The sequence below is a fragment of the Scophthalmus maximus genome, chromosome 10 (assembly GCF_022379125.1).
Source record: "Scophthalmus maximus strain ysfricsl-2021 chromosome 10, ASM2237912v1, whole genome shotgun sequence".
NCBI classification, from domain to species: domain Eukaryota; kingdom Metazoa; phylum Chordata; class Actinopteri; order Pleuronectiformes; family Scophthalmidae; genus Scophthalmus; species Scophthalmus maximus.
The window spans coordinates 19,539,473-19,559,915 of record NC_061524.1 but is presented as its reverse complement, the minus strand read 5'-3'; the positions used below and the strand labels follow the sequence as shown (position 1 = coordinate 19,559,915).

Genomic DNA, 20,443 nt, shown 5'->3' with positions numbered 1-20,443 from the left:
CGTGTTGTGGGCGTCACGGGGTTAAACAGCTCGTATGACTAGTGTCGGCCCCACAGCTCCTCTCTGATTGGTCGATGTTCGAACTCTCCATTCACACCCTCCTGGTTTCACTCCGGATCTTTCCTGAGAGAGTCCAGACTCCAGAACCTGCAGGATCCCGTCAGACCACAAGCTCCGACATGGGTGAGCCCCTTTGAACTTCCTTCTTCTTCATGATCTTCATCATCTTCACTCACATGCAGCTCTTGCTCGCGTCAGCGAGTCACATGTTCGGTTCAGTCTTGGAATCAGAGGGGAGTAAAGGTGCAGTCCGTCACTTTTAATTTCCAGGAGGTTATTTGATTAGTACAGTGGCTGCTGAGGGACAAGCGCTCGTAGACTGGACTTTGTGAAAATATTCACACACCTGTGTTCGGGTGTTCTACATGAATACAAACTTGTAATCTAACATCTCAGGGGGTGGAGTCTCAGTCTGCTCTTATCACGTCACTTGTTTACTTCTTGATGTATTGAAATAAATGTCGGAGCAGAAACTTTAGCAGCCAAGTTAGTCCCTGTGTCCAGGGGTTTGTCAACATGAATGTCAAAGTCACCGACAATAACTACACAGTCAAAGTCAATACAGATTATAGACAGTAGTTCAGAAAAGTCATCAAAGAAGGTTGCACAGTATTGAGGTGGTCTGTAGATATTAAGGAACATAACTCAGGAGAAGGAATTCAACTGAAGAGCCAAATATTCAAAGGAGGCAAAGTTTCCATAAGATATATTCTTGCATTGGGGAGAATCATTGAAAAAACAGCCACTCCACCTCCTTTCTTATGCACTCTAGCTTCACTCGTGAAACTGAAGTTGGGAGGAGCTGATTCGATAAGAGCAACACTTATTAACCAAGTTTCAATTAAAAAAAAACAATCAAGTTTGTGCTTGATAATAAAATCATGATTCAAAATCTTTTTCCTGGGCTGCATGGTGGTGTAGTGGTTAGCACCTTCGCCTCACAGTAAGAAGGTTCTGGGTTCGAATCCCGGTTCAACCAGGGCCTTTCTGTGTGGAGTTTGCATGTTCTCCCCGTGTGTGCGTTCTCTCCGGGTTCTCCAGCTTCCCATAGTCCAAAGACATGCAGAATGGGGTCAGGTTCATTGAAGACTCTAAATTGACCATAGGTGTGAATGTGAGAGTGAATGGTTGTTTGTCTCTGTGTGTGGCCCTGTGATAGGCTGGCGACCTGTCCAGGGTGAACCCCGCCTCTCGCCCAATGTTAGCTGGGATTGGCTCCAGCCCCCCTGCGACCCTTAAATGGATAAAGCGGTAGACGATGAATGAAAATCTTTTTCCTGCCAAAGACCTGACGTTTAGTGAACCTAGATTTAGTTTGTTAAAACCATTATCTGCCCCATGTTTTGGGACTGCTGGCTGTGGCTGATGAGGAATGGATGCAAAGTTTGTTAAATTAGCAGAATTACTTGGGTGCTTCTTTTGCATTTTTTGATTACTTATCAAGACCGGAATTGAGGAAGCTTCCAGCGTATCGGGCCCCGACTTATCCTGGAAAGAGTCATGAGTACAATCTGACTTGCAGCCTGGACCCGGCAGATATCAGACAGAGCTACCTGTATTTTGTACACTAATAACTGGATGTTCTGGACAGAGGTTGATTCTGCCATTGTTGTAGAGGGGGGGTGGTGCACGTCGTATCTTTGATGATTTTGCCAGAGCTGGATGAGGACTTAAATCCAATGGTGAAAGAGGAGGCAGTGGGGCATTTAAATGGTAGAACCTGGATATAGGGCGGGGTGTGAATGTGGTCCCAGCGGTGACCAGCTCCTTCATCTGGTCAGTGAACTCCAAGAAGGGGGAGGAGGGGGAAAGGGTGGCTGAGGAGGGGGACCTGGATGGGGTCTGGGGTGGTGAGGAAGGTGGATTTGTTGGTTAGGGGGAGGTGGGGACACTTCCTCTCGGCGCTGGTGTCCATAATGGTCAACGCCCTCTTCAGACGGGGTCTGAACAATGTTTCTTTCAGGGCTTTTGCCATGTTTTGTGACTGTGCCTTCTTGTTTGGATTCCTCCTGTCTGGTGTCCTTGGCAGAGGGAACAGATGGGTGACGCAGGAGATAAGATATGTTCGAGAGGAATAGTTCTCCTCCCATCCTGTTTAGACATAGTCCATCTGCTTTAAAAAGATGTCTTCGGTCCCAGAAAAAGTTGAAATTGTCCATAAAATGAACAGAATGGACATGGCATGCAGTTGAGAGCCACGTGTTCAGACTCAAAAGTCTTTTTCTGATCGGTGGCCGGGGCCCACTGATGAACACTTCGGTATTCAGACAGCTGACTGTGTTCAACAGATCAGTAAAGTCTTGCTTCAGTGCTTCAGTACTTCAGACAGCTGTTGCACAATATCATTTGACCCTATGTGCAAAATTAGGTTTTTCACTGATCCGGGCTAATGACGATAGCCCGGATTTTTTTCTCTCATGTCAGATACCATGTCCTCAGGAAAGCAGAGAATTATATCCTTCACATCAGAGTCACCCACAATCAGGGTCTGAGGCCCAGCCATTGGCTTGCTCTGTAGCCTTCTACTTTCTGAGTTACTTTCAGCTCTTACCCTGTTGTAAGCAGATGGATCCAGGATCCTGCAGCAGGGGAGCAAACCTGTTCTCAGGTTGAACACATGGTTGTTGGGGAGGCATGTTGATATTTCTCCCTTCAGCAGCTGTCCAGGGTTGTCTCCTGCTTGGAGCAGGGGTTGAGGAGGCGCTGCCCCGACATGGCAAATCAGGCCAGCCGGTCGCAACACAAATCTCACTGCGCTGAGCTCTGCCTGTTACTCATCTACCCATATCACAGGGAGGTCATTTATTCTCAGGCCTTGCACCATTAGAGTTCCAAAGATAATTTGTAGATACATTTTCCTGTGCGTGGCCCTCCCTTTTCTCTGTAGTGCTAACTGGCCTTGTGTTGGCACACATTAGCTGTGTGACGTCTCCAGTTACTGTAGCACAGGGTGATGCTATTAGTAGGCCACACTCATGTAATAATGAGTAGGTCTTGCTGAAAATGACAGTAGCCTACCAAATCTATACAATTTAAAGTCACGGTGATTTAGGAATCCTTGTGCCGAAGAGAAAAAAGAAAAGATAAAAAGGAGTTTCAACAGAAAAATGAAAGCAGATATGGGAGCAAAGCAGCAAAGCGTCTGCACTGTAAGAAAGCAGGAAGCTTTGTGTCCACGGATCTGGAACAAACTCCCAGAAAACTGCAGGACAGCTGCAACTCAGCGCTTTGAGTTCATGAAAGGCGCTTTAAAAATTAAATATATCATTATTATTAACTATCAGCTCTTTTAAATCAAGACTTAAGACTTTTCTGTTTGCTGCTGCCATTCAGTAAATAAACTATCTAGGCATTTCTTTTACTGCACTGTAACTTTTATCCTCCTCCCCTGTGTGTCTGTAATAAGCCCCTCCTCCTGCAGAGTGTCTGTAATAAGCCCCTCCTCCTGCAGTGTGTCTGTAATGAGTCCCTCCTCCTGATCTGATCTGATAAGGAACAGGTGAAGTGAGGACCGAGGCTGAGACGCAGCTCATCCTGAGTCTGATTGAACTTCGTCCAGAGACACCTCTGACCTTTGTGACCTCTAGGATTGAACTGGATCATGTCTTTGACCTGCTGTTGTGTTTTCTCAGCCAGCTGTTCAGGATGTGGACCAGGATACCGCAGCCCACTGGACGCCATGAAGGGTGAGACCACACACACACACACACTCTGTGATCCCTGATCAGGGTCAGGTTTGACTGTAGTGGACTTTTGTGGTTCTGGTCTCAGGTCCTCGGGAGCAGATCGTCTACCTGCCCTGTATCTACCGCAGCACTGACGTCCTCAAACCAGACTACCTGGCTACTGTGGACGTGGACCCAGAGTCCACCACCTTCTGTCAGGTCTGGACCTGGTTCCTTTTGAACCTCCTCCTCTTCGTCGTCCTCCTCCCCCTCTTCCCCATTTAAACCTCTGTCTCTGTTGGGACCTGTTGTGACCTCTGACCTCTGCCCTCTCAGGTGATCCACCGGCTGCCGATGCCTAACCTCAAGGACGAGCTGCACCACTCGGGGTGGAACGCCTGCAGCAGCTGCTTCGGAGATGCCACCAAGAGCCGGAACCGTCTGATCCTGCCGTCGCTCATCTCCTCCAGGATCTACGTTGTCGACGTAGGGACGGATCCCAGAGCGCCGCGGTTACACAAGGTACGACCGAGCCGTGTCAGCCAATCAGGGACCAGACAGTGAAGCAGTCAGCCCCTGTTTCAACACAGACTGATTGATCTCACTGTCAATCAATCAATGTCAATAAAATCAGAGGAGGGGGTTCCGAGTTCAGACTTTAGGATGAACTTTCTCTCTGTCTGCGACTTGTTGTTGTCGTCGTTGTTGTTGTTGTTGTCGTCTGCTGAGTCACAGTCTGATCATTAACCAGTTTTCCTCAGAGACGTTAATAAACCCCTGAAGAAGAGTTCCTCCTCATCAGTCTGGGACGTCCAGCAGCTTTGGGACGTTTTACAAACTCTGCAGCAGGCAGCAGCCCCAGAGCGTTTGGGGTTACTGTACTGTACTGTACAGTATAGCATAGTATAGGGCTTTAAGTCTGTTTCACAGAAGTATACATTAGTTCCTGAACAGCCTCCAGTCACCGTTCCAGTAAGAGCAGCAGCAGATGGACGGATGCTTTTACTGTGAAACCATCTGAAGCTTTTGTTTTGAAAAGTGCTGGGAGTTCTTTGTTTTCCTGAACGTCTCTGATGAAGATGAAAATGATTTGATCCTGAGTTGTGTTTGTGTTGTGTTGTCCTCAGATGGTCGAACCTGTGGATCTGTACTGGAAGTGTAACCTGGCGAACCCTCACACTTCTCACTGTCTGGCCAACGGTCAGATCATGATCAGCTGCTTGGGAGACCCGTCCGGCGACGGCAAGGGTGAGTGCTGCCGCTGACCGGAACATGAATCCTCAGAACCTCAGAGGAGGATGAAGGTTTCATCATGAACCCCAGAGTGGAGGAATGTCAATCACATGTTGTAAACCTGCTGTCGTCCTCTGAGGTGGTTTCGTTCTGCTGGACGGTGAGACATTTGAGGTGGTCGGTAATTGGGAGCACCCGGGCGAGGCAGCACCCTTTGGGTACGACTTCTGGTACCAGCCTCGACACAATGTGATGATCAGCACCGAATGGGGGGCACCCAAAGCTCTGGCTGGTGGTTTTAATCCTGCCCATGTCAAGGAGGGTGAGTCTGTCATCATCAGGTTCTGATCCTCGTGTCGCTGTTGTCAGTTCTGCATGTACGGTGGTTCCTCTGTCAGTCATTCTACCACAGGATTTTAGATTCCTGTTCATTTGAGAGTCCACACAGTCTCCTGTGAGCAACACACAGTTCTAGATTCAGGTTCTGGTGTTCCTCAAGGTGGGACCACAGGGTAATAGATACCAGTAAGACTCTAGATAGGACCCCGGATGTATGATCATGTTCCAGCAGGACTCCAGTCAGTGACCCAAGGTTCTACACTGATACCACATTCAGTATAATCTGGTTCAAGGTTCAAATCCAAGTAAGAAGACCCCATCACTACGAAGGGTTATGCAGGATGTGCTCTGTAGGGAATGTCTTGAGATTCTAGATAACAACAGCATTACCACAGGGTTCTGAACCCAGTAATACTCCACTGCATGCCAGAACTTCCTATTCCACCCCAATTCCAGCATGGTCGAAGGTTGTTTAAGATGGGTCACCCAAGGTTCTAGGTTCTTGTCCGCAGGGGTTCAAGTATGACACATTTATGTGATGCAGAAAAGTGAAAGCCAGATGTCGATCACAGTTTCCTCTCAGCTTTAGAAATGTCCAAAATTTGTACATTTATTCACAACTGTTGGTTTCCCAGGTCAGTATGGCAGCTCCCTCCATGTCTGGGACTGGACCACCCACAGGAAGCTGCAGACGCTCGATCTGGGCGAAGAGGGTGCTATTCCTCTTGAGGTTAGATTCCTCCATGACCCCGACGCCACAGAGGGCTACGTGGGATGTGCTCTGCAATCGAATGTCTTCAGATTCTTCAAAACACCAGTTAGTACCACAGGGTTCTACATCCCAGAAGACTCCAGTCAGGTCGTCAGGGTTGAAGGTTCTGATCCCCGTAACCTTCGGTCTGTACCTCAGGGTTCTACATCCCAGAAAGAGAGTTTTGCCCATTCTTCCTTCCACTTTGTCCAAAAAAACCAACCTGACCAAACACTCACGCAACATGAACTGTTGAAGGAAAAACAGTCAGACAGGAACGTCACTGGCGAAGCTACACAAAGTGGTTGTACTAACTGGGGCTAAAGCTAGCGTCCAGCTTCCTGGTTCACTTCCTGCCGAGCCCTCTCCTTCTTCACCCGATCGTTCTGCTCACACACAGTGACAGTACTGATCCAGAGGGAGGATCTCAACACTCATTGGCTATCGGGTCAAGCAAATATGTCGCGTCTATTTGCATCTTTTTATGTGATCTACCCGCGTAAACAATTCACATTGCATCCGGTGTGAACGCACCTTTAAGGATGCAGTCAGTACCCCGAGGTTCTAGATCCCAGTAAAACTGGACTGACTCAGTGTCGGTGACCCGTTGTCAGTGACCCGGTGTCGGTGACTCTGTGTCGGTGACTCTGTGTCAGTGACTCTGTGTCAGTGACTCTATGTCAGTGACTCAGTGTCAGTGGTTTAGTCTCAGGTCTGAGTTGTAGGATCTGGTCTGAATCAGTGTCTCTGTCCTCAGGATGGAGAGTGGAGCTCAGAGAAAGTGATCAGTGTCCCCAGTAAGAAGGTGGAGGGATGGGCACTGCCTGAGATGCCTGGTCAGTCTGTCTGTCTGACCTGTCTGACCTGTCTGTCTGACCTGTCTGACTGTCTGTCTGTCTGTCTGTCTGTCTGACCTGTCTGACCTGTCTGTCTGACCTGTCTGACTGTCTGTCTGTCTGTCTGTCTGTCTGACCTGTGTGACCTGTGATCTGTCTGTCTGACCTGTCTGACAGTCTGTCTGTCTGTCTGTCTGTCTGTCTGTCTCTCTGACCTGTGTGACCTGTGACCTGTCTGACCTGTGACCTGTCTGACTGACTGTCTCTCTGTCTGTCTGTCTGTCTGTCTGTCTATCTGTCTGTCTGTCTGTCTGACCTGTCTGACCTGTCTGACAGTCTGACTGTCTGTCTGTCTGTCAGTCTGTCTGACCTGTGACCTGTCTGTCTGACCTGTCTGACTGTCTGTCAGTCTGTCTGTCTGTCTGTCTGTCTGTCTGTCTGTCTGACTGTCTGTCTGTCTGTCTGTCAGTCTGTCTGACCTGTGACCTGTCTGTCTGACCTGTCTGACTGTCTGTCAGTCTGTCTGTCTGTCTGTCTGTCTGACCTGTCTGTCTGTCTGTCCGACCTGTGACCTGTCTATCTGACCTGTGAACTCTCTGTCTGACCTGTCTGTCTGATCTGTCTGTCTGTCTGTCTAACCTGTTTTTCTGACCTGTGACCTGTCTGTCTGCCCTGCCTGTCTGACCAGTCTGTCTGTCTGTCTGTCTGACCTGCCTCTCTGACCAGTCTGCCTGCCTGACTGACTTTCTGTCTGTTTGTCTGTCTGACCTGTCTGTCTGACCTCTGGTCTGTCTGACCTGTGACCTGTCTGTCTGTGCAGGTCTGATCACTGACATCCTGATCTCACTGGACGACCGTTTCCTCTACTTCAGTAATTGGCTGCACGGTGACATCAGACAGTATGACATCACAGACAGGAAGAACCCTCGATTGGTCGGCCAGGTCTGATGTCCTAACAGTCCAGTGATGATGGCGATCAGTTAAACCCTTAGAGAGTTCGACAGCTCACCTGTTTGTCTGTTCCAGGTGTTTCTGGGAGGAAGTATCGTCAGTGATGGACCAGTGAGAGTCCTGGACCCCGAGAACCCTCAGCCCCGCCCCCTGGTCATCAAGGTGAGACAGAAGAGGAGGAGCCTCTCTGTCCCACACCTGGGGCTTATTGATCTATTGATCTGTCTCTCACCTGTTGCTCCCTCACCTGTCTGTCTCTCACCCTTCTGTCTCTCACCTGTTGGTCCCTCACCTGTCTGCCTCTCACCCTTCTGTCCCTCACCTGTTGGTCTCTCACCTGTCTGTCTCTCACCTGTCTGTCTCTCACCTGTTGCTCCCTCACCTGTCTGCCTCTCACCCACCTGTCTCACCTGTTGGTCCCTCACCTGTCTGCCTCTCACCTGTCTCTCTCTCACCTGTCTGCCTCTCTCTCGCCTGTCTCACCTGTTGGTCCCTCAACTGTCTGCCTCTCACCTGTCTGTCTCTCACCCTTTTGTCCCTCAGCTGTAGGTTCCTCACCTGTCTGCCTCTCACCTGTTGGTCCCTAACCTGTCTGCTTCTCACCCACCTGTCTCACCTGTTGGTCCCTCACCTGTCTGCCTCTCACTCGCCTGTCTCACCTGTTGGTCCCTCAACTGTCTGCCTCTCACCCACCTGTCTCACCTGTTGGTCCCTCACCTGTCTGTCTCTCACCTGTCTGTCTCTCAGGGGCGGCGTGTCAGTGGAGGTCCTCAGATGTTACAGTTGAGTTTGGACGGACGAAGACTTTATGTGACGACGTCGTTGTTCAGCAATTGGGACAAACAGTTCTACCCAGACATGATCAAGTACGTACAGACACTACTGTAACTACTGACACTACTGTGACCACAGACACTACTGTAACTACAGACAATACTGTAACTACTTTAAATACTGGGACCACAGACACTACTGTAACTACGGACACAGCTGTTAGTACAGACACTACTGTGACCACAGACACTACTGTTACTACAGACACTACTTTAACTACTGACACTACTGTAGCTACAGACAATACTGTAACTACTGTAACTACAGACACGGCTGTAACTACTGACATTACTGTAACTACAGACACAGCTGTAACTAATGACACTACTGTAACTACAGACACTACTGTGACTACTGTAACTACTGACACTACTGTAAATACTGTGACCACAGACACTGCTGTAACTACAGACACTACTGTAACTACTGACACTACTGTAACCACAGACACTACTGTAACTACAGACACAACAGAAACTACAGACACTACTGTGACTACTGTAACTACTGACACTACTGTAAATACTGTGACCACATACACTGCTGTAACTACAGACACTACTGTAACCACAGACACTACTGTAACTACAGACACTACAGAAACTACTTATACTACTGTAACTACAGACACGGCTGTCACTACTGACACTACTGTAACTACAGACACTACTGCACTGTACTACCGTAACTACTAACACTACTGCACTGTACTACTGACCTTACTGACAATACTGCTCTGTACTACAGTAACTACTGACAGTAGTACAGTAGTGCAGTGCTACTGCAGTAGTGCTACTGCAGTACTAATGAAATACATGCCACCTGATCACACAGCAGGACAACGATCAGATGTCCACATTGTTTGACCATATATGAATAGGTGATCATACATGTCCAAACGTATGTGGACATCTGACCTTTACGTTGATGACAACAGCGTTTTAAGAACAAAACAAAATGGAAGATGAAAGATGAACACGATGAGTTTCATGATCATGTGTTCAAGTTAATATTCAATATTATTAATATCCAAGCTTCTTCTCTAACATGAGGTCATCACCTCACATTAAGAAATTACTGATTATTAAACAGTATTGTTGTTGGTGTCTGTTCAGAGAGGGCTCGGTGATGATGCAGATCCACGTGAACTCAGTGAGCGGAGGTTTGACCCTCAACAACAACTTCCTGGTGGATTTCGGTAAAGAACCCGACGGTCCAGTTCTGGCCCACGAGCTGAGGTATCCAGGAGGAGACTGTACGTCGGACATCTGGGTGTGATGTCGTCACATCCGCCTGTGTATGAACACACACAGTGTGAGGGGTGGAGGTGTATGAACAGACACAGGGTAAGGGGTGGAGGTGTATGAACAGACACAGGGTGAGGGGTGGAGGTGTATGAACACATACTGAACACACAGGGCGAGGGGTGCAGGTGTATGAACAGACACAGGGTGAGGGGTGGAGGTGTATGAACACATACTGAACACACAGGGCGAGGGGTGCAGGTGTATGAACAGACACAGGGTGAGGGGTGGAGGTGTATGAACACATACTGAACACACAGGGTGAGGGGTGGAGTTGTACGGACACACCCAGGGTGAGGGGTGGAGGTGTATGAAGACATACAGGGTGAGGGTTTCAGGTGAGTCTATACAGAGGTCATCAGTGAGGTTCCAGAAGTGAAAATCCCATGTCCATATTCTCCATTGACATTTTGTCGACTCACCACGAGGTGAGGTTGTGAAACGATGGAACATGAACCTGTAGATGTCACAAGTCCGTATGAAATCAACCTTGTCTTAAGAAAAACATGTTTTGTTCACAATGTCACTGTGAAATACTACACTACCCACAATCCTACAGTGTAACATCCACGTCTCTGATTGGTGGAAACTCTTACTACACCCGCCAACTTCATGTGGGTCGAGTGATGCTGTGTTCCATTGTACTCGGGCGTCGGGGGGCGTTCCATTAAACCTCAGAAGAATATTCAGAAATCAGAGGGTCAGAGGAACCACCAACCCCGACTTCGGAACTCTGAGTTCCGAGATGTAAGTGAACGCAGCATGAGTTACCGGTTCCTGCTGCTGCCACTGAACTCTACGGTGGTTATACACTTTATACGCTCTCAACACACTAGACTCTGATCAATTATATAAACTCTACAGTGATGATGGCGATGATGATGAAGGTTAAAATCAAGGAGAAGATCAACTGTGGTTGAAAGTCGTTCACAATGCATTATGGGATGAGTAGTTCTCTTCGCAGTCTTGTACCTTTGACTTTTCTTCTATTTACCAATAATTTTTTGCTCCAAATAAACAAAATGTTTTATGGTGAAGACTCATCTCGTACTTGATCGTCTTGGTTCACGATTAAAACCCTTTTGTATAAAGATTATATCAAACGTCAATGGAGAAATTCACTTCTGGAACTCCAGCTGTTCAAAAAGTGGGCGGGATCACGGTTGCGCTCTTTAGCCCAGTTCTCTCTCTCCATCCTACTCCAGCAGCTGTTTGTTTGTTCATCTGTGATATTATTTTCAAATAAACTGAATCAGAAAACCTTCTGGCCTGATGCTGTGTCCATCATTTGCTGTTGAATCGTGACAAATACATTTCAGTTCACATTTGTAACTCAATAACCTCTCTGCTGTTCCCTTCGGCAAAAACCTTGAACAATGTTATTTTTCTCAATGAATGATTCCACATATCTTTTGTACATGTTTCAATAAAACATTTTTTTTTTTTAAATACCAAAAGTGAAGAGGTCGCACAGGTGAGTCCGCTCCTGTGCAGCAGGTGGCGGTGAAACGCCGGAGCCCCACCGGAAGCAGCTGCAGAAGAAGGAGCGGGCGCCCCCTGCTGAGTTGAAGCTGCAGCTACGCTGCGGACAGAATCAATGGAGACTCACTGGACTTAAAGCATCGCCCCAGAGCCACTACAGCGTCACCAGGTAACACCGACTCCCCGGGACACGCGCCGACACGTCGCCCGACCCGAGGAGCTCGCCCGGCAGCGCGACGGTGCTGGTGTTAGCTTAGCATTAGGCTTTGAAAACAGCTGAGCGGAGTCTGCAACAGTTGGCCTGATACTTGCCGGCTAGTGCTAGTGCTAGTGCTAGTGCTAACTGTTCGTGTTTAAACCAGCAGCCGAGTGTTCACCTAGCATGTAGCTAGTCACCTGCCGGGTGTACAGATTGTGTTGCAAGCTAACATTGCAAGTGTTTAGTTCGCTGGTCAACGATAACTGCGTCTTAACAAGTGGCTCGGTTACTAAGTTCCTCAGTGAGTGTTAGCTGCCCGTTAGCTGCCCGTTAGCTGCGAACTGATGATTCGGAGCTGCTGAACGTTCTATTGCCTCCAGTCGGAGTTAGCTGTGTGCTAGGCTAACGCTCGGCCAACACCAGTGACCAGAGGGTTGAACGTTTCAACACTGTGAACAACAACTACAACAGCTGGACTTGTTCAGTTAAACCACAGGGACAGACGTGGTCCATCAGATCCTGGTCCTGGTCTTTCTCTTGGTCCTGACCCAGGTCCTGAACTCTGGTCTTGACCCCGGTACTGACCCTGGTCCCGAACCTGGTCTTGGTCTAAGAATTAAATAGAATAAATAATGAAGTTGAACATCCATCAAGCCTCTGTCATGTGACCCCTCCCCCAAGATTGGTCAATCAATACTGATCAGATCAATGACACAGTATCTGCGTCTTCTCTCCTGTGTTTCAGTGGAGGAGGGCGGAGCTTCCCAGCAGCCATGATGGAGGACACAGAGCCGGAGCTTTCCCCCGCCCCCTCTGAGCAGAACAGCCCCTCCCTCTCCCTCTCCTCCTCCCCCTCCCCGTCCCTCCCCTCCACCCCCTCACCCTCCTCCGGCCCCCCCCAGGCGGTCACCCCCCCTCTGGGAATGATCAGCGAGGGCGGGGCCGAGCTCAGTCTGGTCATCGATGCAGAGGTGGCTCAGCTGGCGTGTCGGGAGGTGCTGCAGAAGGTGAAGCTGGAGCAGGATGATGACGTCGCCGACCCGCAGGGCGGGGCATGTCCGGACCCGCCCCGCCCCTCCGCTGCCCCGGCAGCCGCCACCAAAGCGACGAAGATCCAGGAGAAGGAGGATGACCCCCAGGGCCCCGCCCCCGGCTCGGTGAAGAGTGCCCGGCGGCGGCAGAGACACAATCCCTCCAAACAGTCGTGGCTGCTCCGCCTGTTCGAGTCCAAGCTGTTCGACGTCTCCATGGCGATCTCCTACCTGCACAACTCGAAGGAGCCGGGCGTACAGGCGTACATCGGCAACCGGCTGTTCAGCTTCGCCCACGACGACGTGGACTTCTACCTGCCGCAGCTGCTCAACATGTACATCCACATGGACGAAGACGTGGGCGACGCTATCAAGCCCTACGTGGTGGGTGTGGTCAGTTGTCATAGAGATGGGTCACAGTCACATTGTGTTGCCATAGAAACCGCACAGCAACAACCTCATCGTTCCCTAGCAACCAGCAGTTAAAACGCTGACAACTGTCTGGAGTTTATAAAGTTCTTAGTAGATTTAGTCATGATCGGCCCGATGACCACCTGAGCAGCAAAATGATGATGTCATCACTGACTTTACCCTGCATGTTGTCTGCAGTTTAAAATTCTTTACCCTGCGTGTTGTCTGCAGATTTAAAACTCTTTACCCTGCGTGTTGTCTGCAGATTTAAAACTCTTTACCCTGCGTGTTGTCTGCAGGTTTAAAACTCTTTACCCTGCATGTTGTCTGCAGGTTTAAAACTCTTTACCCTGCGTGTTGTCTGCAGGTTTAAAACTCTTTACCCTGCGTGTTGTCTGCAGGTTTTAAACTCTTTACCCTGCGTGTTGTCTGATGTTTTTAAACTCTTTACCCTGCGTGTTGTCTGCAGTTTTAAATCTCTTTACCCTGGATGTTGTCTGCATGTTTTAAACTCTTTCCCCATGTGTTATCTGATGTTTTTAAACTCTTTACCCTGCGTGTTGTCTGCAGGTTTTAAACTCTTTCCCCTTGTGTTGTCTGATGTTTTTAAACTCTTTACCCTGCATGTTGTCTGCAATCATTATGAAAGACAGTAGTATCAAAATGCTCAGAAGTTATCTGTGCTGCTAACGGAATTCAAGAAATGAATACATTTGACTATGATAAATTATTGCTATTCCCAACCTTGAGGAGAGGTCTGTGTGCTGTGCAGGGGGCGTGGCCAGCTGCGCCGACACGCGGACCACAGACAGACACTTACTGCTCAGTGTGACGAAGCAGAGAGTTGAGTCAATGAGGAAAACACAATCGTTGACACAAGTGTAACAAAGATTTTGCAAGTAAAGGCGGAAAACCAGCGATCTGTCGAAACATGAAGTGAAAGTAAATCTAAGCCTAAAGCCCTTCACAGCTGCAGCTGGTGGGAGGAGCCTGAGGAGAGAGTGAAAAGTGAAGTTGAAGTACTCTTATCGATGAGCGGTGTCCATTAGAGTACTGGATCGATGAGGAGTATCCATTAGAGTACCGTTGAAGTACCTGATCGATGAGCAGTATCCATAAGAGTACCGTTAAAGTACTCTTATCATTGAGCGGTATCCATAAGAGTACCGTTAAAGTACCGAAACGATGAGCAGTATCCATAAGAGTACCGTTAAAGTACTCTTATCATTGAGCGGTATCCATAAGAGTACCGTTAAAGTACCGAAACGATGAGCAGTATCCATAAGAGTACTGTTAAATTACTCTTATGGATAAGCAGTATCGATGAGAGTGCAGGCTCAATTTGATTTGCACGCACGCATGCTTCATCTCCGCTGCTACAACTCCATCCTAGGGGAAACACTGAACTCTTTACCCTGGGTGTTGTATGCAGTTTGAACTCTTTGCCCTCTGTGCTGTCTGCAGGTTTGAACTCTTTGTCATGTGTGTTGTCTGCAGGTCTACCGCTGCAGACAGAGCATCTCCTTCAGCCTGACCTGCGCCTGGCTGCTCGGAGCTTACTCCTCCGATATGCACATCTCCACCCAGCGTCACTCTCGAGGAACAAAACTGAGGAAACTCATCCTGTCCGATGAACTCAAACCTGCGGGGCCTCGAGCTCGCAGGGACCCCCTGACTCTGACGCCTTTCTGTCCCATAACTTCCCCGTCCACTGGCCCTGGGCCCCTGGGAGACCACGGCCTGTCGCCCTCCAAACGAACTCACCAGCGATCCAAATCAGATGCCACGGTCAGCATCAGCTTGAGCAGCAACCTGAAGAGAACCTCAAGCAACCCCAAGGTGGAGAGCAGCCAGGACGAGGTAACAGGGCCCGGGTCTCTGGGTTCAACGGTCCAATACCAGGACTAGGTCTATGGACCAGGTTTAGGGACCAGGTTCATGGATTAGGACCGGGTTCATGGTTCAGGTTCAGGGACCAGGTTCATGGACCAGGTTCATAGTTCAGGTTCATGGACAAGGTTCATAGTTCAGGTTCATGGACAAGGTTCATGGTTCAGGTCCATGGATCAGGTTCTTGGTTCAGGTTCATGGACAAGGTTCATTGTTCAGGTTCATGGACAAGGTTCATGGTTCAGGTTCATGGATCAGGTTCTTGGTTCAGGTTCATGGACAAGGTTCTTGGTTCAGGTTCATGGACAAGGTTCATGGTTCAGGTTCATGGATCAGGTTCATAGTTCCTTGTCCATGGACAAGGTTCATGGTGCAGGTCCATGGTTCATGGACTAGGTTCATGGACCAGGTTCATGATGCAGGTTCATGGACAAGGTTCATGGACCAGGTTCATGGTGCAGGTTCATGGACAAGGTTCATGGTGCAGGTTCATGGACAAGGTTCATAGACCAGGTTCATGATGCAGGTTCATGGACAAGGTTCATGGACAAGGTTCATGGACCAGGTTCATGGTGCAGGTTCATGGACAAGGTTCATGGTGCAGGTTCATGGACAAGGTTCATAGACCAGGTTCATGGTTCATGGACCAGGTTCATGGTTCAGGTTCATGGACCAGGTTCAGGTTCATGGACCAGGTTCAGGACCAGGTTCATGGTTATGGTTCAGGTTCTGGACCAGGACCAGGTCGGTTATCTGATGGGGGTCAGTAAAGACTTGACACTGGAGCAACATGCAGAGAGAGACGCCACCATGAGGTCATGATGTCACTGGTCATTCAGTGCAGTGATGTTAATTTGTGTCATTTGTATTACTGTTTATCTGTTATTGATTCTTACAATTATTAGAATCAATCACTTCTTATTGATGATGTTTCTCCACATCACCTGACCCCTGACCTCTGACCTCCAGGACAGCAGCTCCAGCTCAGACAGTCTGGAGTTTGTGACTGGTTCCGTAAGTTCACCTGCTTCCTGTTACGAACTCTCTCCAGGGTGCATTGTGGGAAATGAAGTGTGTGGGTTCTGGTTCTGTGTCTCAGACGTTCATCAGTTTCAGACGAGACTCTTCGTCTGTGGACTTCTGTTGGATCCAATCAGCTGGACTGTCTTACCTCCTCTGAGTCTCTGGCTCACCTCCTCTCAGACTGTCTCACCTCCACTGAGTCTCTGTCTTACCTCCTCTCAGACTGTCTCACCTCCACTGAGTCTCTGTCTCACCTCCTCTGAGTCTCTGTCTCACCTCCACTGAGTCTCTGTCTCACCTCCTCTCAGACTGTCTCACTTCCACTGAATCTCTGTCTCACCTCCACTGAGTCTCTGTCTCACATCCTCCTAGACTGTCTCACCACCTCTCAGACTGTTTCACCTCCTCTGAGTCTCTGTCTCACCTCCACTGAGTCTCTGACTCACATCCTCCTAGACTGTCTCATCACCTCTCAGACTGTTCACCTCCTCTGAGTCTCTGTCTCACCTCCTCTCAGACTGTCTCACCTCCATTGAGTCTCTGTCTCACATCCTCCTAGACTGTCTCACCACCTCTCAGACTGTCTCACCTCCTCTCAGACTGTCTCACACTCATTCTACTGTGACTCTAAAATCCAACCAATCACAATAGGACTGAAATAATTCTTCTGATTACTAATCTGCTTTGTTATTTTCAATACTGAATATGGAACAGTAAGCGGATCATATTCATTTTCTGAAGATTTGATTATCTAAATATTTGATCAGCTTCCTGTTGGTCAATGAAACGATCCGCTCAATGTCTCAACTCAACTTTTATTTTCATTCTTTTGTGCAAAAAGACAGAAATGATGTGAGTCAGGGGTCAGAGGTCACCGGCAGTCGGCAGCAAAGAGCCAAGACACAAACAGAGTCTCACCTTCTCTAACGTCTGTCTGTCTCTCGCCCTCTCTCCCTCCGTCCCTGCCTGCCTGCCTGCCTGCCTGTCTGTCCTCCAGCCCGTGCGCCTTGCTCCTCAGAGGGAGTTCATCAAGTCTCTGATGGGCATCGGGAAGCGTTTGGCGACTCTGCCGACCAAAGAGCAGAAGACGCAGCGTCTGATCTCGGAGCTGTCGCTGCTCAACCACAAGCTGCCAGCTCGCGTGTGGCTGCCGACCGCCGCCTTCGACCACCACGTGGTGCGAGTGCCGCACACACAGGCCGTGGTGCTGAACTCCAAAGACAAGGTGAGACACACACCAGCAGGGAGGCTGAGGAGAACCTCAGGAGAACCTCCCTCTGTAGGTCTGGAACAGACACCCCATCGGTTTGTCCCGTTTTTGATCGTTGACACAGCTGATCGATGAGGTCGCAGTTATTGACTGAAAATATGATGAGTGAGTTGTGAGTCGATGACCTCAGCGGTCACATGACCTGTTTTGGACCTCCTCTGTAACTCCTCAGGCTCCGTACCTAATCTACGTGGAGGTTCTGGAGTGTGAGAACTTTGAGACATCCAGCGTTCCGATCCGGATCCCGGAGAACCGGATAAGGAGCACGCGATCGGTGGAGAACCTGCCGGACTGCGGCATGACGGCCGATCAGAGAGCAGGCAGCTTCTCCGTGGTCCCAAACTATGACAACGACGATGAGGCCTGGTCTGTGGACGACATCGGAGAGCTGCAGGTGGAGGTGAGACTGGATGTGATGTCAGACAGGATGTGATGTCAGCAGATCACCTGACATGAGTCACAGTAGAAACACAGTAAAACAAACTCTGATGTTTCTCATCTCAGCTCCCAGAGATTCACACCAGCAGCTGTGACAACATCAGTCAATTCTCAGTCGACAGCATCACCAGTCTGGAGAGTAAAGAGCCGGTGTTCATCGCTGCTGGAGACATCAGGTCAGTAAACATCTGTATACACCTGGTAGGTAAACACCTGGTAGGTAAACACCTGGTCTGTAAACACCTAGTCTGTATATACCTGGTCTGTAAACACCTGGTCCGTAAACACCTGGTCCGTAAACACCTGGTCCGTAAACACCTGGTCGGTAAACATCTGGTCGTGTGTGTGCCCAGGCGTCGCCTCTCGGAGCAGCTGGCTCAGGCCCCCACCACCTTCAAGCGCGACCCTGAGGACCCGTCAGCTGTGGCCCTGAAGGAGCCGTGGGAGGAGAAGGTCCGGTAGGTGGTGCTGCCTTCAGGGACATTCTGTTCTTCTGAGTTTTACTGTCCAGCTTCTTCTCACTTGTTATGTTCACTTCATTGTGTGTGTGTGTGTGTGTGTGTGTGTGTGTGTGTGTGTGTGTGTGTGTGTGTGTGTGTGTGTGTGTGTGTGTGTGTGTGTGTGTGTGTGTGTGTGTGTGTGTGTGTGTGTGTGTGTGTGTGTGTGTGTGTGTGTGTGTGTGTGTGTGTGTGTGTGTGTGTGTGTGCGTGCGTGCGTGCGTGCGTGCGTGCGTGCGCACAGGCGGATCAGAGAGGGCTCTCCGTACGGTCACCTCCCTGTGTGGAGGCTGTTGTCTGTTATAGTTAAATGTGGAGATGACCTTCGTCAGGAGCTTCTCGCCTTCCAGGTGCTGCAGCAGCTCAAGGTAATGCTGTGACATCACTAACGAGGGCTGTGACATCACTAACATGGCTGCATTAGGACACACTGACCACCCCCCGTGACTCACCTGTGGTGTCGCCCCCTGCAGTCCATCTGGGAGCAGGAGCGTGTGCCACTCTGGATCAAGCCCTATAAGATCCTGGTACTGTCGTCGGACAGCGGGATGATCGAGCCTGTGATGAACGCTGTGTCGCTCCACCAGGTGAAGAAGCAGAGTCAGCTGTCGCTGCTCGACTACTTCCTGCAGGAGCACGGCGCTCCGACCACCGAAGCCTTCCTGTCGGCGCAGAGGAACTTCGTCCAGAGCTGCGCCGGCTACAGCCTCATCTGCTACCTGCTGCAGGTCAAAGACAGGTGAGACATCGCCCATCTGTCACCTGAGCTTTCCTGATGACCTCTCACCTCTGACCTCTGACCTCTCAGGCACAACGGGAACATCCTGCTGGACGCTGAAGGTCACATCATCCACATCGACTTCGGCTTCATCCTCTCCAGCTCGCCCAAAAACCTTGGCTTCGAAACGTCCGCTTTCAAACTCACCACCGAGTTTGTTGACGTGAGTCTGTCGTCATGACGACCAACAGTTTGTGTGTTGATGAAACGTTGTGTCGTATTAAGTGTGTGTGTGTTTGTGTGCAGGTGATGGGCGGGTCGGACGGAGACATGTTCAACTACTACAGGATGTTGATGCTTCAGGGTTTGATCGCAGCCAGAAAACACATGGAGAGAGTTTTACAGATTGTAGAGATCATGCAGCAAGGTACACACAAACTGTAATACACACACACAAACACTGTAACTCACTGTTGCACATTTTAATAACATCCCCCCCCCCCCAGGCACCCAGCTGCCCTGTTTCCATGGTAGCAGCACCCTGCGGGGGCTGAAGGAGCGTTTCCACATGAGTCTAACGGAGGAGCAACTGCAGCTGCTGGTGGATCAGCTAGTCGACGGCTCCATGAGGTCACTGACCACCAAACTGTACGACGGCTTCCAGTACCTCACCAACGGCATCATGTGACGTGTGTGTGTGTGTGTGTGTGTGTGTGTGTGTGTGTGTGTGTGTGTGTGTGTGTGTGTGTGTGTGTGTGTGTGTGTGTGTGTGTGTGTGTGTGTGTGTGTGTGTGTGTGTGTGTGTGTGTGTGTGTGTGTGTGTGCGCGTGCGTGAAACTCGACTGCAGAGACTGAGCCGTTGTTTGTTTTATTCCACTTTTTTCTTCCTGTCTTTTTTTTCTTTGAAGAATTTTCTGTTTGTGTCATTATATTTTTCAACTATCCCCCCCCTTTTCCATATTTGGGCAGACGTTCCTGATTGGCTGCTCTGTGTGAGTCTTGGCCAATCAGAGAGCAGCCCAGTTTTAGCTGTAGATGTGAACATTGTGCAGCGGGAAGTGACGTCACGAGCAGGAAGTGACCTCACGAGCACAAGGATTCTTTAAAGGACCACGCCGATGTTTTTCATGTTTTAGCTTTTAACTGCAGATTAAAACAAACCAGTGTCGACCTGCAGCTGCGTGTCATGTCCTCGTCATTACAACTGATCAGATCATCATCAATCAATCATCATCAATAGATCATCAATTGATCAATTGGGAGATTCTCATTGGTCCATGTCACAGTTTCACTTCTCATCCAACATTCTTCTGCACCTGGAGAAACATCAGTGTGTGGACAGAACCAGAGACCAGTTTACAACAGCTTTAATATTCATGAACTAAGTTTCTGCTCTGTTCATTAAACTCTGCTGTGTGGACTCCCATCATGGATCTGTACTCCCCAGGTGTATGAACACATACAGGGTGTCGTCAGGTGGTTCAGTACAGCTGTTGTCATGTCGTGACAAC

At 49.3% G+C, this 20,443-nt stretch overlaps 2 protein-coding genes across 3 annotated transcripts; both read left to right on the top strand.

Moving 5' to 3' along the window:
- Positions 1-44: 44 nt before the first annotated feature.
- selenbp1 (selenium binding protein 1) lies at positions 45-11,238 on the top strand. Its single transcript, XM_035608034.2, has 12 exons — positions 45-183; positions 3,693-3,746; positions 3,832-3,944; positions 4,062-4,247; positions 4,853-4,973; positions 5,098-5,280; positions 5,933-6,114; positions 6,806-6,884; positions 7,705-7,826; positions 7,911-7,997; positions 8,583-8,701; positions 9,785-11,238. The coding sequence occupies exons 1-12, from the start codon at positions 75-77 to the stop codon at positions 9,945-9,947; spliced, it is 1,518 nt and encodes a 505-aa protein (XP_035463927.1). The 5' UTR covers positions 45-74; the 3' UTR covers positions 9,948-11,238.
- A 230-nt stretch (positions 11,239-11,468) lies between these two features.
- pi4kb (phosphatidylinositol 4-kinase, catalytic, beta) lies at positions 11,469-20,108 on the top strand. 2 transcript variants are annotated; one of them, XM_047334998.1, is made up of 13 exons: positions 11,469-11,624; positions 12,400-13,069; positions 14,594-14,956; positions 15,956-16,000; positions 17,007-17,234; positions 17,452-17,679; positions 17,784-17,893; positions 18,071-18,175; positions 18,459-18,582; positions 18,688-18,953; positions 19,023-19,155; positions 19,239-19,359; positions 19,439-20,108. In XM_047334998.1, exons 2-13 carry the CDS (start codon positions 12,428-12,430, stop codon positions 19,618-19,620), a joined length of 2,547 nt encoding a protein of 848 aa, XP_047190954.1. In that variant the 5' UTR covers positions 11,469-11,624; positions 12,400-12,427; the 3' UTR covers positions 19,621-20,108. The 2 variants fall into 2 exon arrangements, with proteins under 2 accessions (XP_047190954.1, XP_035463926.1); XM_035608033.2 differs by lacking the exon at positions 15,956-16,000 and having other exon boundaries at positions 11,470-11,624.
- The last annotated feature ends 335 nt before the right edge of the window (positions 20,109-20,443 follow it).

What these genes read in the sequence shown, in the direction of transcription:
- selenbp1 (XM_035608034.2), top strand. Translation starts at nt 75, where the DNA reads ATGTTCGAACTCTCCATTCACACCCTCCTGGTTTCACTCCGGATCTTT. An exon ending in GACCACAAGCTCCGACATGG is followed by an intron (nt 184 to 3,692) that starts GTGAGCCCCTTT and finishes GTGTTTTCTCAG; the next exon opens with CCAGCTGTTCAGGATGTGGA. An exon ending in CCCGCCCCCTGGTCATCAAG is followed by an intron (nt 7,998 to 8,582) that starts GTGAGACAGAAG and finishes TCTGTCTCTCAG; the next exon opens with GGGCGGCGTGTCAGTGGAGG.
- pi4kb (XM_047334998.1), top strand. Translation starts at nt 12,428, where the DNA reads ATGATGGAGGACACAGAGCCGGAGCTTTCCCCCGCCCCCTCTGAGCAG. An exon ending in CCGTGGGAGGAGAAGGTCCG is followed by an intron (nt 18,176 to 18,458) that starts GTAGGTGGTGCT and finishes GCGTGCGCACAG; the next exon opens with GCGGATCAGAGAGGGCTCTC. An exon ending in CTGCTGCAGGTCAAAGACAG is followed by an intron (nt 18,954 to 19,022) that starts GTGAGACATCGC and finishes CTGACCTCTCAG; the next exon opens with GCACAACGGGAACATCCTGC.